The 19,263-nt window shown below is 40.1% G+C and overlaps 1 protein-coding gene across 4 annotated transcripts; it reads left to right on the forward strand.

Annotated features, from left to right (window-relative positions):
* The first annotated feature begins 416 nt into the window (after window positions 1-416).
* Window positions 417-17,793, forward strand: slc12a8 (solute carrier family 12 member 8). 4 transcript variants are annotated; one of them, XM_061054194.1, is made up of 14 exons: window positions 417-559; window positions 1,379-1,519; window positions 1,880-2,026; window positions 3,579-3,770; window positions 3,917-4,148; window positions 10,327-10,440; window positions 10,646-10,733; window positions 11,194-11,281; window positions 13,553-13,699; window positions 15,062-15,731; window positions 15,837-15,928; window positions 16,027-16,144; window positions 17,262-17,322; window positions 17,454-17,793. In XM_061054194.1, the coding sequence occupies exons 2-14, from the start codon at window positions 1,385-1,387 to the stop codon at window positions 17,617-17,619; spliced, it is 2,250 nt and encodes a 749-aa protein (XP_060910177.1). In that variant the 5' UTR covers window positions 417-559; window positions 1,379-1,384; the 3' UTR covers window positions 17,620-17,793. The 4 variants fall into 4 exon arrangements, with proteins under 4 accessions (XP_060910177.1, XP_060910179.1, XP_060910176.1 ...); XM_061054193.1 differs by having other exon boundaries at window positions 432-608; XM_061054196.1 differs by lacking the exon at window positions 16,027-16,144 and having other exon boundaries at window positions 430-608; window positions 17,454-17,592.
* Window positions 17,794-19,263: the final 1,470 nt, after the last annotated feature.

Here is a 19,263-nt window from a genome sequence, read left to right on the forward strand (position 1 = left end):
AACACATCCAAGTTCTCTGTATCTTTTTGCTTCATGTTACACAGAAGGACAGGAATCCAATCCAATTGTTTGCACTATTCCTTTGTGTTAAGTCTACAAATTGACTCTTGGGTTTAGTTTTTGTTTGTTTAAAGTCTCTCTCCATCCATGACAGTAGTCATTTGTAAAATAGGACCTTAGACTAACAGGAACAGTTCTATTGTAGGCCTACAAAAAGCCGTATTGTGACCAAAGACATGATCTCCTTTTCCCCAAAACCTGAAGCCCACACCTGTTTCAAGAAAGAATTCCAGAAATAAAAAGATAAGGTCATTGAATGGTATGTACATTTCTCACCATTAATCATTGGTCAACCTTTTCCACTGCAGGCCCTGCCAAAGCTAACACAGGATCATGTGCAAAAGCAGCAACACACCCTGATAGGTAACTAACCACTAACAGCATTTACCTGCTGGCTTAACTCACCTTTCATGAATACATTGTTAACAGAAGGAGCTGGGAGTCCTCAACATATTGACTGAAGTCATCACTGAGGGGACAAAGGAAACACCATTTTCATGTAGGCCTATGACTTTTTCTGCATGGATGTGTATGGGACTTAGAGAAAGGTAGGCCAACCAAACTGAGATAATACCCCTTGAAGTGACAAATAATGTGTCACTTCAAGGGGTTTATCTATTGATACAATGTATACAGACTTTTGTCTGAAGACAATTTTTCTAAAATCTAAAAAAGTCTAAAAATTATATATATAGGCCAATAATTATCTTAATTTAAAACGCCGTATTAGTAATTGATAATATAAAATCAAACCCTTGTCATTTGGATAAAATACTAGAGGATTAGTATTGTTATTTTTTGCCGACATTGAAACATGAAATGTAGAATTTGTTGAGGTTTGGTTGGTAAACTGTATGGGTCGCTGCTGATGACTGACATTGCTAAGCTAGGCCTTTATGACAAAGATAAGCTACTAATGTGAATAACATTTTCTAGAACCCATTTCTCAGGATATTGCCAGTGTACCTAAAAGTTGTAATGGCTCAGAAAGTGAGTTATTATATATTTCATTCTATTTTAACCTGTAGACAATCAATGTAAACAGTGACGTGCCTATAATCATTTATTGTTACAGCAAACTAGTGAAGTGTGAACTTGGCTCGCTCTCGGCATATGATTGGCTGTTATTTAGCACACCTAAGTTGTATCCGGGTGTCCTCATGCCGCACCTGTTGCTGTTTAACCGGGATAGGCGGGACCAACACCGGCTGAAGGCCATACTCGGCCGACTTCCTCGACAAGTCTTGTGTTGTCGTTTTGCACTTTGGAGAAAATAAGGCCTCATGAGGAAGCTGAACACAATTGTTTACACCTGCAGGTTGCGATGGAAACCGTGCCAATAGGCTGGACTGTGCACAGCTATGACCAGCAGGGTGATGGGACAGGACTCTTAAATGGGGAAGCCCACGACACGAAGGCCAACACGCATGTCCAGGATCTGTTTCATGAAGATGCACAGGTAGGATGCTGTATGTGACAGTTATTCTCTATGAAGGTCACAAGAGGAGGACACTCGCAGATTTAAATGTTTCTGTCTTTTGGGATATTCTGATTTGTGAGGGGGATTGGATTCATTAGAATTATGTCCAGTCAATCGTTCCCCACTGTCTTTCCCTTTATTTCCTCTTTATATGATACTTTTAAAGCAATGGTGCAAACAATGAGTTTTCAGATCTGAAGTATAGCAGAGCAACAATGAATACCTCCTTCCTTTTTCTTTTGCTGCTGTTGATTGACAGAAACTTTTTGGATTTCTTAAAATGCAAAATGATTTCTAGAAGGTGAGCTGAAGTGATCTGATTGTTGTTCCTTTGGTCAGAGCTCCCAGCAGTCCAGCCAGCCATGGTGGAGGATCCAAATGTTTGGGTGGGAGCCGGTGCTCTTTGGTACATGGGATGGCGTTTTCACCACCTGCATGATCAACATCTTCGGTGTGGTTCTGTTCCTACGCACCGGCTACCTAGTGGTTAGTACACAACGTGTATCTCTGACTTAAATTTCCCCCGTTTTCCCCTGAACAAAATACACACACACTAAAAGGAGCTGCATGAAAGAAACAAAGCTTTAATTAAGCTTCTATGTACACATTTTTTTCAAGTTAACTATTACAAAACTGATTATCTGTAGACTTAAAAAAAACGTTTTGCCTGATGATCATGGCCATTTATCCTCCATGTCCTCCTCGCAGAAAACGCCTCTTTCTGTGTTTGTATTTATGTGCATTATAAGAAAAAACAGATGTATGAAGAAGAAACGACTTTAAAAGGTTAACTTATTTGTTCACCAAACCAATAACAAATGTGCCTTTGACCGTGAATGTTAAAGGTCAGTGTGAAAAATGAGCAATGTCTGTTATTCAGAGATAATCTGGGGCAAAAATAAACACAAAAGATATTTCTAGATATAGAGGTTACAACCTCAAGCAACCTCAGCTTTTGTCATACTTTGTAGGTAGATTTTATTACTATGTGTGCAGTGTAATGATATGGTGGAGTATATGTCTGATATTGTGTGATGGGGGTCTATGCTCCATTTTATATAATGGTGCATTCTATATAAATATGTGAAAACATCCATTTATGGCTGTGCCGACATGTGAAAGAGCATGTATATTTAGTTATGATTTTACACTATAAAATCTATCCTCACGTCTAGTAATGACTGAGTTATTTGCACATGTCTGTCAGCTCTGTTGAAGCTTTTTTCTACATATATTTAGCAGCTACCATCATCAATTATGTGTCACTGTGTCAATCAATCCCAAACACTTTAATGTTCATGTGTCATCACGTGTCACAGGTACAAAGACCCGATCATCTTGATTACTATGTATGTGTGCTAAGGTTCTGCTTCACAGCCAAACCATTGTTTGCCTTGTTTTGAGACAGGGTTTCATATCCAACTACTTCCTTATTACGCATGATGCAAAGGGTGTTGATTTTCCATGGTTTGATTTGCCAGTTCTTTCAAACAAGTTCTTCATCTTTATAGTTTACTTTAATAGTGTTGCTAAAATGTTCTTGTTGCCAGTTTCTCCTAAAGAAGGTTTTAAGTTTGTAACCTTGGCCAACAGTGTAAGATTTCGGAATCAGTAAGAATAACTCAATTGGGGGGCGGTGGTGGCTCAGTGGTTAGTGCGCGCGCCCCATGTATGGAGGCTATAGTCTTCCAAGCGGGCGGCCCAGGTTCAAATCCCGCCTGTGGCTCCTTTTCCACATGTCATTCCCCACTCTCTCTCTCCCTGATTTCCGACTCTATCCACTGTCCTATCCCTCAAATAAAGGCACAAAAAGCCCAAAATAAATCTTAAAAAAAGAGAATAACACAATTGATGAAGTGATACAAAACAAAGACATTTGCAGACAGACAAGGAAATATGATGTGCAAAGATGTACAAAAGTGTGCAGATGCTCATTACCAGGTGCCCTATATTGATATATTTACTTCATAGCAGTCTGTAACTTGCATGCTGCAGATGTGCATTGTTGAGTAAGTCTTTTTTTGTCCTCCTCCTTCAGGGGAACACGGGTGTGCTGCTCGGGATGTTCTTGGTCTCCCTTGTCGTGCTGGTTGCTTTAGTGACGGTGATGTCAGGGATCGGAGTGTGTGAGCACTGTGGTGTTGGCAGTGGAGGAATCTACTCCATGATCTCTACAGTCCTGGGTGGCAGGGTGGGGGGCACAGTGGGCCTCCTTTATGTGTTTGGACAGGTAGGTTACAAAAGTTGGACTCTGTTAGACCTGAGTGACTTTGCACATCCTTTATTTTATGGAAGCTTTTTGATTTGAGTGGACCTAAACAATACCATACAGTCTTGTATATTGTCTACATTCTCATGATGACTGATGTCTTGCAGTGCGTGGCAGGAGCCATGTACATCACTGGTTTCTCTGAGTCGGTGGCAGAGCTGCTGCATCTACAGAACCAGTGGGCAGTGCAGGGTATGTCTGTGGCCGTGCTGCTGGCACTGCTTGGAATCAACCTAGCCGGTGTCAAGTGGATCGTCCGACTACAGCTGCTGCTTTTGGCCGTGCTTGCCGTCTCCACGCTGGACTTTGTAATTGGCACCTTCACACACCTCGACCCAGGTAGGGCTGGAGGTCGTGAGGGGTTGAAAGAGAAGGTAACAGGGGGATCATGAGTTGCGTTCAATCAGAATCTATTGAAGGGAAAGAGGTGTACTGGGAAAAGTGTTTTTTTTAAATTAATTTTTATTCATGTTTGCAAATGATATCCTCATCCTATAAACACGTGGTCAGAATGGAGAACAGAATAACGATGGCATGTTGAGGCAGTTCATGGCCTCAGGTAACTGTGCCAAAGTTCAACAACCACAGGTGTGTCTAATGACTTAAAAACTGCTCTTAACACACAGTCCAAGTTTAATGTTATTAGTTCCGCCTGTGCTTACCCACTTTTAACTTGGAAAATGATCTTGGGTTCATGAGAGAAAATTGAGTGCTTTGATGCTCAGACTTTTAACATTGTTCAGACTTTGAAATTAGTTAAAAATGCACCCGAGACACATTTTTTTTTACAGACAAAAGATCAGAATCAGCTTTATTGGCCAGGTTAGGTATGCTTAAACACACAAGGGATTTTACTTTGGTAAATTGTGCTCTCTTTGTACAAAGGTATAACATTAAATATCAACAATAAACACAAAAATAAACAAATAAGCAAAAACTAATATGTACAAGTGCAGTGGTGAGTAGTGCAAAGACTAAACATGAGGTCGTTTTTACAGTAAAAGATACTGCAAACATTGCAATAAAATCAAAATTATGGTGAGCTATTCTTGTTTTCTAGTTCTCAGTCAATGTAGACAAAGAGCTTAGTCTTTTTTTTTTGGCTATATGTCACTGAATTGTGCTTCAAATGGACACAGAATATGTTTGAACATCTTGATAGACTATTGATGACCACAGTCGGTGTCTGTTACTTGATGAGGCCAGCAGGGGTCGCTGTAGTATCATGTTTTGAATGTGTTATCTAGTATTCTACTGAGATTAGATAATTTATGAGATCACTGCCTTCGTAGACTTCTAATACACATCTTTAATGCTCCTGTGCAGTTTTTATTTTTTTTCTCTCAATGAAAGCAGTATTTGCCCTTAATGGCTGTTTTCTTTGTCAGAAACCTCTGTAAGGTAATGTTTTCCTTCTCTTGAGGTTTAAGGTGAGACCGGTGATATGCTAGTGAGTTTATTGTGTGTGTGTGTGTGTGTGTGTGTGTGTGTGTGTGTGTGTGTGTGTGTGTTTGATTAGGAACTGTTGCCTCTTTTCAGTAGAGTAGATTGTATTCTTTTGCTGGCCTTCAGGAAGTCCTTCCCCACATTTCCTGTTCTCACTGATTATCAACTTCCTGTCCAGAGGGAAGAGAAAAGTGTTCCAGAAGTCAAGGCAGGCTTTATTTGGAGAGGATACTGAAGGCGCAAAAATAATTTGACATGTAGTGTTAGCAAAAAAAACCTGGCCAACCTGGCTGTGACTTTTGCGAAATGAAGCCCTACAGCCCAAGGTGTAGCGGGAAAAAAAAAAACAGTTCGATCTTTTTATAGTATAGTAGTCGGAGACCAGTCTGTAGTCCTGAAGGATTGTGGGACAGCCAGCCATAATGTCTGCTCCGTGTTTTTTCAGTTAAAAGCTGCTGCATGTGTTGTGGTGACCTCATGGTTGGCAAAGGACCAACAGGTCCCCTAGCTGGTTGAAACAGCCCAGTTGAGCCTGCACAGACCGAACGCCGCGGCACATCCTGCAGGAAAAAGTAGCCACCGTGGTCGTCACACGATCACACTTGTTACATATCTCTTGGCAAAGATTTGTCTGTGGTTGTGTTTCATCACTGCAGCAGCCAAGGCATGATTAGATGTCATGATATTTTGGCATGCTTTAACTTTTCAATATTTAGGCTCTAAAATATTAACATATTGAACTAAATGATTGATTGACTCAAGTATTTTTTTAGCATAGTCTTCAGTTCCTGCATATCACACTCATACTTTCTGTTTTGTTATCGTTTAATTAATATCTTATTTAGAAATCTCACCTTAGTTACTGAATATCTTTGAGGAGCTTTTATTTTCATTTTTACAATTCATGAAGTTAGTTTATCATTTGAAATGGTTACTGTCGGTATAATAAATATTGTAATGATTTCAAAGCTCAATTAATAAGAATTTGTTTGAGTTGCATTATTATTGTGGAGTTTTGGTCGTGATATTCTCCTGATTTTGATGCTGCTTTGTATGTATTTCCTTCTTCTTACAGGAACGATTGTATTTTAGCCCTTGATGCACTCAAGAACAAAATATTTAGACCTAATACCAAAAAATGTACCAGCCATTTATTTATTTTTTAGTTCTGATCTGATTCTGATAAATATGTATGGATACTGATTCAGATATTACTATAAATAATAGCGTCTTAATACAGGTAGCAGCACCAACTGTAAGGTTTTCAAAGTACATATTTAAAACTGAGTTGTACTTTTTCAGCAGACAGAAGGAACAGTTCAATCTTGTCTGAACATCTTGATGATGATTTGTGGGCCCTTGCAGTAGAATCCGTATGTTTTCTAATCGAGACCGTGCGAGTTGAGAATGTTAAGTGGCCAATGATCGTTCTTGATCGGTGAAGAGGATTGGCGCTGTCAGTACGTCAATTGTGTCAATATCGGACCCGATACAGATATTCCATTGGATCTAACTCATCTCTTTTAAATACTTGTATAGGCTTTTCATGTAGCATGTCAATCATATTGCTTTGATACTAAAGTTAACTTGTGTATAAGGTGTAAGCTACCAAATCCTGGAAAGATACACCATCTATGTTAATCCTCTTTATTAGATTCAGAATGATTGTTGATACAAACACGTCTCAATGTATTCTGACCTGACTCCTTCAGTACTCAGCCACAGGGATCTGCTAAGGGGATTGCTTATGACAAGGCCTTCCTGCTGTTCTGTGACAGGTGAATTTAGAATAGAAAAACAGCATGTGTTTCTGTATTTAAGACGGCTTGGAGTCATGCCTTATGATAACAACTGGAAGTATAAATCATCTCCCAATTATAATCTTTAAGTGAAGTAAATGTCAGCCAAACTGTATTTTCGCTGCAGCCAAACAATTCAAACTCCAAACCCTTTAATTGTGGTGCACAGATGAAATACAATCTGACACACACTAGTCAAGCCCAGCCTATTCTCCACAGAACAGGAAGCCCTGATGTGTTTGCTGGGTCTGGGGTTTTGGGTGTTAACCAGACTCACCCACATATTTGGTAAATGACAAAGAGAGAAGGCCGGAACTGAGATCTGAGGCCTGTTGCTTCTCTGGAGACCGCCTTGTGGTATCTCCCTGTGATCCACACTGTAATGTATAGTTCTCAATCATCCCAGTGGGACATGCCCTACCTCTATAACATCCCAGTCCTCGGTACACAGCAGTTTGGAGCGTTACATGTGGGAGAGTAAGAGTTTAGTCAGATGGAGGGAGAGGCCTCGTGTAATTTGAATGCACATTCCAGCTGTGGCAGAAAAATTCTGTGTTAAGAAGGAAGTCTGAATATACAATCTGTCTCTTCAGAGAGTTTACATCACGGGATATTCATGTTTACACGCCGTCAATTTTAAACTGATTTGCTCTCATGGGCCCTGAAGAAAAGTGATAACTTGGTTTTTTTTAAATAAAAAATTATATATAATTACTGTTAATTGATTTTCTTCAACCAGTGGTATTGCAGCATTATTATTATTTTTAACTGATAACAATGGATTGAGTTTTGAAGATTAAGGGTTCATCAAATAATTAAAATACAGCAGTAGCTCAGTCTGTAGGGACTTGGGTTGGGAAGTGGAGGGTCACCGGGACAAGTCCCTGAGCGGACCAAAGTATGGAAGTCGGTCTGGTTGCTGGAGAGGTGCCAGGCAACTTCCTGAGTACTGCAGAGGTTGCCGTTGAGCAAGGCACCGAACCCCCAACATCTCTAGCTTGCTCCCTGTGTAGCAGCCCCACTCTGACATCTCTCCGTTAATGCATGTCCACAGGTCATGTTTGTGCATGTATGTAATTATGGCCTATGTGTGTGAGAAGCATGTCACTCTATTACAGTGTAAACCAGAATTCCCCCTCGAGGATTACTAAAGTCTGTACAACTTTGAGTTTGACATGAATGTTCACCAACTGTTCTGAATATCATGGCCATCCATTCAATAGAGATTTTTTTTTGTTTGAACTTAAGAGCTAGATAAAAAACAGACCTTAACTGCTGTCCTTGGCATTAAAAAAAACAAACAAAGCCAAAGACATTATGGAAAGGCAGGTCTGTTTCTAAGACCTCTTGGGGTCCATTAAGCCCTAAATTGATGCCGCCTATTAATCAGTCTATGTACATGCAAAAAATCTGGTTTGAGACCTTTTATTATATAAGTTCATAGGCTGTGTATACTAGTGTGCAATTTATATTTTAGTTCACATTTTCATCTTCTTTTTTCATCGAAAATGACTCACAGCAATGCATAGCAAAGCCACTGCATCAACTGACAAACAATAACCTGTGCCACTGCAAAATATCATCAAGCTGTCAACTAAAGCATGGTGTGTGTGTGTGTGTGTGTGTGTGTGTGTGTGTGTGTGTGTGTGTGTGTGTGTGTGTGTGTGTGTGTGTGTGTGTGTGTGTGTGTGTGTGTGTGTGTGTGTGTGTGTGTGTGTGTGTGTGTGTGTGTGTGTGTGTGTGTGTGTGTGTAGTTTACTTGAATATAACTAGGGACAAACGGCAATGTTTTGCCTTCTGGTTCTCAATCAATGCTTCCATGACAAAAAAGAGGGGATGTGAGTTTGTTATGCTGTCAGGAATTGGGAAACAGAAAAGTATTACTGGAAAGGTTAATATGTTTGCAGTTTCTGGGATGAAATACTCTGGCAGTGTATCGAATTTGTGTTCATAGAAACGAGTTTGCCTTATAAACATGTGAACGCCCTTAGCTGCATACTCAGGAGTCAGGCTGTGTTGGATTTTGGAATATGATGTTGTAATATGGGTGGGGAGTCCAGGGAGCAGACATGGACACTGACTGTCCTGGATATGTCAGATCCTGATTGTTTGGACAGAGGGCGGTCTCACTGGGTCACAGAGTGAACTAGAGACTCGGCTCCTGTTCCAATTGATGCCGCCTTTTTTTTTCTTTAAAGTCTTATCAAGAAGAACCTGTGCAAATGGTATAATCAATTTGTCCAGCCCATATGGTTTTGGTTTTTCACAAAAAAAAAAAAAAGAGAGGTTGTGTGCATTCTTGCTCTCTTCTCTTTCCCTCACTCTCTGTCTCCCTCTCCCGCTCACTTTCGTTCTCTTTAACTTGGAAGCTGCTGAGCTTCTGAAAAGGGTGGTGACTTCCTTTTGGATAAACATGTCATTAATCTGAGAGAACACATTCTTTCCCATCGCAAGATAACCAAGGGGGAAATGTCCGGTGTTGTAACGTAGGCGTGTGGTTTAAATGGACTCCACCAACTCAGAATGATATCTCTCCACACTGACCCAGACTGAACTGACATGTCCCAATTTTAGACTCCATCATTTTAAAGTGTATAACTACCGTTTGCTGTCTTTGAGATAAAGGAAAAAAAACACATTTTGGAGGACTTGTGTTTTTTATTTTTTTATTGCTGACAATGCAATTCTGCACTTTTGTTCCAGTCAGGAGTAAAATCCTTTTTCTTTTCTTTTTTTTTTGTGGTCATAACTAAGAACTCATATACCTCTTGTTAAAATGTGGTTTGGTCATGCCACCTTGATGACGAGTAGAAAACCCTATAGTAGTTATCATTTGACACAAATGGTGGTGATGGAGGTCAATCATACTGAAGCTTGCAGGCTAGCCCTGTAGTCAATGGGCTTAATGTATAAGTGTAGACTTATGCAGGTGTTGCTTTATGAGACTACTCATAGTGTTTTCATTATTTGTGTCTTTCGTCTAAATATGAAATCTTGCAGACATTAAAGAAGGAAAAAAAAATAGTCTGGGCCAAGTAACCTATCACATGTCTCTAGAGCTATTAACTGATTCTGTGTATAAGTATTGATAGATAATGCTCCAGATATGACAAATATTGTTCATGTTTTATTACTCAATTTAACCATTGGATGAAATTCCATGACAGCCAGGTCACTGTTTTCTCAGTGGATATATGCTGTCTCGTGTCATGAGGTTCACAACTGATTCCCTCTCTGTTGTCTTGTCCCCTCTCTCTCTCTCTCTCTCTCAGAACATGGCTTCATTGGTTATTCACCGGGCCTGCTCATCAGTAACACGCTGCCAGATTACAGCCCAGGAGAAAACTTCTTCACTGTCTTTGGAGTCTTCTTCCCTGCTGCTACAGGTGAGGTGGCATCAGTCATCATTTTTTATTTTTTTTGATTGCACCTGCAGTCTGATAAGCATCTCAACATCTCAAGCTCTGTTATCTTTTCTTGCAGCTGGATATGCTGTGTAAAAATAAACACTGTATTGTTTAGTATGTTGTGTACATTTTTGTGGTTTTTATCTGTTTGTGTGTGTGTGTGTGTGTGTGTGTGAGAGCTTAGGGGTTATGGCAGGATTCAACATGAGCCCAGACCTTCAGCGGCCTGAAAACAACATCCCTGTGGGAACGCTGGCAGCTGTCTTCACCTCGTACGATGACACCTCAACACACACAAATACAGACGGACACAACAAAAACAGACTACAGTAGAAGTCAACCAACAGACCATGAAAATAAGAATCCTATTGATTCCAATAAGAGTTTTCCAGTTAGAAATAAACACCACACTTCAAACATGTTACAAAAAAAACATTATCTGTTTAATACACATCATTCTACAAGGACAGTGTAATGATATAAATCCCAGAGCTCTCTTGAATCATATGAAAGGAGACTTTCTAAAGGTTTCAAAGTGCCCTCAGATCACTGTTTGGTGTCTCCTCAAAGGTCAGTCTTTTCCACCTTCTCTGTAGAGAACAAACACACCCACACTCCCAGCCTGACTCTATCTAACATTCACTTGTGGATCTGTCATGACACAATTCTCTAATAATAGAGAGAAAGCAGCGGTTCATAATTCTGCGTGGTGTACTGTTGGTTGACTTTCAGGTGGTTCCTGTATCTGGTCTTTGTCTTCCTCCTGGGGGCCATCTGCACAAGAGAAGCTCTGCGCTATGACTTCTTGATAGCAGAAAAGGTAAACTCCACTCTTTTTCCGTCCTATGTTAGAGGGGCCATTCAGACAGAGGGGCTGAGGGGAGGGGATTTCCCCCCTCATGTCTCACTTTGTTGCTGTGGTGTGTTTAGTTCAGGTTCTGGTTGAATGAATGTTCTCTTCCTTGACGTGTCGGACCTGCTGCTGTACTTTTTTTTTTTTTTTTTTTCCACAGTAGAAATATTGAAAAATGAACTCATACTAAGAAAGCCAAGTGGAAGACAAGTGGTGCCCAAATTGAAAAAAATACATTTGACATTTTCCTAAACTGTTTCCTTATTGTTTAGAACAGAATGTATCCCACAGTTGCTCTCACCATGCATTTCAATCTGTAGATGATAAGAGTGAGCAGCCTGGTTATAGGGATATGTTTATGTAAGTATTTTATTTTTTCCATATCAAAGTCTGTTTAAGTGATGTTAATCCTTAAAAAAGATAAAGACAGGAAGCAATGAAAATGTCGTGTTAGATCTCTTATTGTGGGATGTGTTTCTTGATATAATTGTTTTTATTAATGTCTTATTACTCAGCTCCTGAATGTGTTTTTGTATATATGATTGTAACCCTTACACTGTCTGTCAGGAACGATAAGGTGCAAGAGGATTTTTCTGCCTTTTGCACTTTAAGAATATAAATATCTCAAATGTCTTGTTGAGTTTTTTTCATTGGGGGTGCACTGTTTGTGGAAATCCGAGCCCCATTTCCACCAAGCGGTCCGGTTCAGTTCAGTTCGGTTTGGTATGGTACCCATTTATTGACGTTTCCATCGTCAGAAGTTGGGAATGGTACCAAAATAAAGGATCAGTACCGTCCTACTTTTTTGGTACCCTTTTGTTGGGGTGCCAAGGGTACTGATCTGACCCTAAATGTTTACTGTGTGCCTGTTCTTCGTTTAACATAAGTAATAGCTGGCTACACTGTGTTGGGCTGCTATGATGTCACACTACTACATAGCTGACGCGGCTATCGCCATCTTGCTTACACTCCGCTTACCAAATAAGGGTACGGGTGGCTGGTAAAATAAACCCTGAACTTGCTTGATTTTCCACAAACTGTAATGAACCAAACAGGACTGCTTGGCAATTACTGCTTGATCTTTAATAACAATTTATGGTCCTGGTACTAATCTTATTTTCCCATTACTTCGCAAGTCTAATGTGACTTTTTTTTTCTTTGAAAGGAGCTATGCGATTTGATGTATTTATAAGAGGTCCCTCTACATAAAATGTTAATTGAACAGGTCTTAAAAACTGCATATTGCTGAGCTTTCCCAGAACGGGTGTTAGACTCCCACACTGATGACTATCTTTCAAGTTTGACCATGAACATTTTCTTTCACATTTGAACAAAAAAATGCATTTTGTCTGAACGGGGAATTCTTCTGCCCAATAGAATAAACCTCTTCCCTGAATCAGCGGTCAGGTATACTATCTCACCAGCATGAAATTGTTGCATAACAGATTCACATTAGCTACTGTAAGGACATGTGCATGCATATTTGCCGATTTCTGTCGATACCAGTGTTTAACGGTGCATCCCTATTTATCATCATATTACTTAAATAACACATTTTTGAAAAATCTTTATCTTGAATATTGTGAAGTATATTATTCCCAATGAAAATGTTCATTTATATTTATTTGCCATTTTTAAGTATTCTTTAAATGTTGTCTACATGTATAATACACTTCAGAGTGTTCAGATAACATAACGCTCTCCCATGCTTGTTAAACGTAGGTTCGACATTTTAACTTTAAAAAAGAACTCTAGGCCACGCTGACTCTGGGTGCAGCTCCAAATGCACAGGTGATGTAGGGAAAACTTACCAAAATAAGTTTGCTTTGTGAAGGTTAGAGGTCAGGTGGGATTTCTTGCACATCCCTAACTTCCACTTTGTACGACATCCTAAAGCTGTAAACAGTTTGTGTTGTGTAAGTTGTTGTGAAAAGCAGTTTAGTGACCAGTTGTTACTTTAACTTTGAGGACATTGTGGTAAACAGTTTATATGCAAAACTGAATATTAGAGTGGGTGTTATTAGTTGGTATTGATCAAGTGAATCTCTAAAGTTAGATTTAGGTTAACTAATCATGACCTCTTTTTTTTTCTCACAATCCTTGACTTCATCAATGGTTTGTTCTCCGTGTTTTTATAAGGGGCTGGCTGCAGCGGAACTGAACTGGGTGTAGCTGTGGTGGGCTTGCAACTCCACCCCATCCCCTTCCACCCACTGTTTGTTTTCCTTCTTCCTCCAGGTCTCCTTGGTGGGTTTCCTCTTTCTGCTGGGCCTCTACATCTCCTCCCTGGCTTCCTGCATGGGGGGACTGTATGGAGCACCCAGGATCCTCCAGTGCATCGCCCAGGAGAGGGTCATTCCCATTCTGGCGTTTCTTGGACAAGGGGTGGGTAAAAGATGGATGGATGGATTTATGGAGTCATAAAGGAAAGGGATGTCTGGTCCTTGACAGTGTACTGAAAAATATCAGCTAGATTCTCCATGATGTTAACGCAGTATATTTATTTAGGGTGTGTGTGTATAATAAACCAATGATTTCATGTACATGCAGATCAAATATTTGTTCTCACCCGGATGCTCCATACTGTGCTATGACAGTTTAAGCAATCACATTTCTATTTCCAACATTTTACTTTAACTTTCAATCAATATGCAGCTCTTGTTGTTGTCAGAAAACCCTTTATTTACTTCATTAGGAAAACAATATGAAGAAATAAACACAGTATTAAAACTCAGTATAATGTGTAGCTGGAATGTATGGGGGGGCGGTCAGTGGACTGGGCAGGAAACACTGAAAGAGACTCCCTTACTATAGAGTACCGATTCCACTTCATAGAAGTGAGTGATGTGACTGCGTTATAGCATAACGACTTCGACTCACTACTGCTACACCAGCACGTACACACACACAGTCATGTTGTCGTTCTGACCCCGGCCCGCCCCAGTTTTCCTCAGACTACCCTGGGGTGGCAGCAGTGTCTGACCTCTCTCAGCGGGCTGGAATGAGGCCCTAGACATCTTGGCCCAAATCAAAGCGTCAGAACAAACGCAGGAAGGGCGACAGGCAGGGCACAGCTCCTCTGTGTGCTCTGGAGGCCCGCCAGGCACACATCAGCGCTCCTTAAACAGTGTGCTTGGACCTGGGAAGTGAAAGCAAGTTGGTTAACAAACTACATGTTAAAACAATGTGTCCATAATGTCCACAAGGAGATTATTGTTCAGGCTGTGTTTAGGACTCCCATTATGCATGGTGATGTATACGTGTGTGTATTTCAGGATTTTAACATCATCAGGATGTGCTTCTTCATCCATTTGTCTCCCTCAAATGATCAGTTTTTGCATATTTTTTGTATTTTTAGTAAAAGTATTGCATCATTTTTAATAAAGGGAACATCAATACTCTAATTGGTTCTAACCGTATCATGGGCCCTTTTATATGTCTAGGGTCAGATTAGCTTTTTTTTTTTAACAAACACTGAACAGTGCTCCTAATTGGCTGAACTCACTGAAAGATTTTGGGTTAATGATTTATAAAGAAGTGTAGTGAAACATGTCTGATGGCTGCTTGTTGGTAAATCCCAATTGTTTTTAGAAGGGCATAGCCTTTTGAATTGTGTGGTAACTTTCTCCATATATAAGTACTTTATAATCACAACTATTCTAATACATTTTCTTCATAATTGGACAGCAGTGTGGTCATGGTAGACCAGCACTTTCCATACTTTTACCCTCTCTCCAACTCCAACAGAAAGGTCCAACCAGGACTCCAGTAGCAGCTATCTGTCTGACCAGCCTCCTGACCATGGCCTTCGTCTTTGTTGGCCAGGTCAACGTGCTGGCCCCAATCGTCAGCATCAACTTCATGCTCACCTACAGCTTCGTCGACTACTCGTACTTCAGTGTGGCCATGACCTTCAAGCTGCAGAACGAAAAGAAGAGTTATCCCCTAATCCCCAGGCACAGAAACAGGCGACGGTCCACCAGGCAGAGCTCAGTGCATCTGATCGGGGCCGACCTCCGTAACTATGGTAGTAGTGGAGGCGAGAGTCTGCAGGGGAAAGGAACTCTGTTGGAATTTACCAAGGACATGGATCACATATTCCCCCCTGCGTCAAATGGTGATGCTGGGGATGAGACGACTAACACCATGAAACAGCTGAACAGTAGATCTAAGGGCAGAAAGGCTCCTGTCAGTACTAAACAGAAGCTGTTGGACAGCTTTGGCTTAGACGTTAACAGCAATATGTTCTCAGATGAGAAAGAAGAGGAGTTGGCTTCGGCTCCTCCACAAGAGGAAGCTGAGGTTCTGGATGGACGCCCAGAGCTTACGGCCAGAGTCGAACCTCAAGTCCAACAATGTTCAAAAGTACACCATGTTGAGCAGAATTCAACTGCTGACTCTCTTTATCACAGCACAGGTGATCAGCTCGAATTATCAAACACCACACAACCACAGGAGGGCAGCTTATATAAGTGAGTGTAACCTGTTTTTATAAACCTGACCCTATTATTGAATCTTTCAGGTGCTGGAGGAGAACAGCAGACCGTTGCAATCAAGCCAATGCAAGACTCAGTCTATATGAAGTTCTGCAACCACTGGGTAGCTCTTATAGGGGTAGGTAACCCACTTCCCACATTACACTATGCCTTATTGTTGTAAAGACTTGTTTTCTCATGCAATTGACAGAGAATGTTTCATTTGTTTTCTTTCAGGCATTAACCTCCATATTGATTATGTTTGTTATTCAGTGGGTTTATGCCTTAGCAAACATAGTCATTGCCTTGCTGCTCTTCCTTTACATCGGGAAAACCAGTCCAGGACTACCAATAGGTGATTTCACTTAATTTCCTTTTCTAGAGACAAATATCCTTGCTTTATTGTGAGTTCCTGTTAAGAGTTACCAGATGTTCTGAATCAGCCAGGGCAGTCCCACCATGCCAGACATCTGCAACAAGACCAAATGTTTTTTTATTTTAAAGTACATCCTCTAGTGATGAAAAGTCCAAGTGGAAGAAATGCCAAAACCTACTTCTCATACTTGGGTTCCAACTGCATCTGCGCAGCACTTTCCAGCTTACCATACCAAAAAATGCCAATTGTGAGAGCTGGCACTTAGCTTAGAACCAATTGCTAACGCCAGCATACGATCATGGCCAAATCCTTATTCACATGATGGACCGAGTGTTATTCCAGTCCAGAACATCTCTGGTTTACTTTAATCTTTACACACTTACACTTACACACACACTTTAATTGTCTGCTGAGCTTAATCTATACCTTTAACTTTAAATACATTTATTCCAATTGTTATTAATTTACAGTTCAGATTTCAGCTCATTATCAAATGCATTTCAGACATTCATTTTTATACATTTCATGATCTGATTTTATTTCATTATCCACTGTCTGCTGAAAGACAGAACGTCTTCTGTCTTTTTTTTTATGCACACTTACAAGTTCATTCCTTATTCTTCTGTTACTTAAACTCTTAAACCATAAAAAAAAAATCTTCAAGCGATAATCTTATGTTGTGGCTTTTATCGGGTGTTAAAGGATCATTTTGACTGTACCAGTATGGCTGAGGAAAGACGTCCATGCTTGCAGTATAGGTTGAGGCGTTGAGGTTTGGTCGCCACATGCTCAGCCGTTATGGAGTCTGCTGATATACTTGGGGAGCATTGCTATCAGTTTCACTTGTGGTTTCTTTGCTGCCAGGCTGGCAGCTGTTTGGGCCTCCTCACCACATGCTGCGCGCCTTAGCTGTCTTGACTCACAACATTTGTGCACATAAGCCCTGCAAGTGTTAAACACTTGCTCCACAAGTGGTTAAAGTGATCTGTGTTTCCCCTAATGTTTATTTTACAACATCAAATATTGACTAGTAATTGCATTAAACTATCTTTTAAGCTATTTTCTTTAAATAACGTAAGTTTTTTTTTTTTTGCAGGCATTGCAGCTCGATTCAGCTTTTTCACGTGGCTCAAATCAACACTAAATAGCATTTGCAGGTACTGTTGGGTTGATTTGGTACAGAATTGTCAATAATGAATCTGTTTGTAAAATGTGAGAACTTTTATCTGGAATTTTTTATTTCTTAGCAGAAATTGGGTAATATATTTTTTCTGAACTGTTCTTTCAGGGGCAAAGGAGCTCCTCAGGAGATGGTAGTCACACCCTCTCTGTCCGGGGTCGGGATGAAAACCAAGCAGCTGACTGAGGAAAACGCTGACTTTGCCTCCCGCCACCGCCATCACCAATCCTCATTCATCATGTCTGACAAGATGGTGCAACCAGCACTCCACTGACCAGCTGAAACACTGTTCCATGTAACAGCTGTCAGCCTGAAAACACCATTTCTGCTTTGGACTGTGCCTCATGTTGACTAAGTTCTACACACATATTGTATATTAACCAGACATCAATTCTCACAACCAAACATTGGATCATCTACCATAAAAAATAAACCTAAATCAAAGTGACTATATCTACTTTTGGTATTATGTATTTAATATGCTTAATTGTGAATATTTTAAGACCTTGAAACTCTCCATTATTGTTGTCACATCACTTCTAGGTACTATTCTAAAGTGATGGATGAAAATGATAAAGGAAAAGACAATGGATTAAAGGTTCTTGTGTTTCTGTAGAACTTGGGCTCGGGGGACTATCTGTTCAGCACATAGCTGTCAGTTATCCAGAAATAGAAGACAGTTAAAAGACAGATTTTATGCTACTTAAAACACATGCTAAATATTTTTCAAACATAAGTATGATGTTTTCAGGTGCATGTAATGTGTGGGTCAAGGTGCAAGTGTGCTGGTAACTAAAGCAAAGCGATGAAAACCACTTCCTCTTGATGCTTATAGCTGTTAGAGCTGCAACCTGCCGAAAGGCATTCAACAATCTGCCACTACCTGTTCATGATCAACCTATCCACTGTGGAAATAGAGATGGAAAAACACTGAACTCAAAAGTATTAAATGTGTTTCAGTTATTTCCAACACTTTTTAAGCAATTTCACTGGGAAAAAACTGTTAATGGGTTTTTGCACTTAATATTCTTGTCTCTATCATAATTGTTAATATCTGCAATATTTGCTGCAGACCACAGTGGCTTACTCAGGCTTTTAAGGGGCAGGGGGAAAAAAGGCACCATTGCACAAAAGCCAGTGTCATGGCAGTGCATATGTGTTCACCGCTTAATTGTATACACTGCCATGAAAGAGGATATTTTATTGAGTTTTTCTGAGGGGCATCAAAGAAATCAGTCTTTCAGCACATCTCACACGTACACCTCTATCTTCTGTCATGTGATCTGAAAACGTATTGGATTGGCAACACCTTTTTTTTCCAGATGTTTCACCTGTAGCCTATATTTAATGGATACTGCTTAAAGACCTACTTACTTTGTGCAACATTTACATCTTAAGCAGATTTACTGTTTGTGAAATGATATCTCCATATCCTCAATTATATTTAAATGACTCCCTCATATGTATTAAAGCAACACTCTGGCCTTTAGGCACTAAAAGTACAAAGTTGAAACCAGAGAAATCTATTTGAGCACTTTTTGTTAGGGATGCCGATCAGTATTCATAAGCCTGTTACACTCCCCTTGTTGCTGGTCTTTTTTTAAATTGGCTAATTGACAAGTCCAAGAAAACAAATGAAGGCAACACCTCCCTGATAGCAAATAAACAATGCGTTATTTGGTAATAATGTTATTTAATTTAAAAAGCTTCAAGGCTATGGGTTGCTTATAGGCCACTTTTCATGTCAATGATAGATGGCTGTGCTGAAGACCAAAGCAGAAGACTTGGCTGTGAAGTAGGCTAAGTGGTATTTATTTAAACTGTCTCTGAAAGATCAGAAAATTAGATTTATTTTTTCACTGCAAGACTTCCTACGACACCTGAAGGCAACAGGCAGCCACTACATAACATGACGGAG

This window comes from Labrus mixtus, chromosome 13, assembly GCF_963584025.1.
Source record: "Labrus mixtus chromosome 13, fLabMix1.1, whole genome shotgun sequence".
NCBI lineage: Eukaryota > Metazoa > Chordata > Actinopteri > Labriformes > Labridae > Labrus > Labrus mixtus.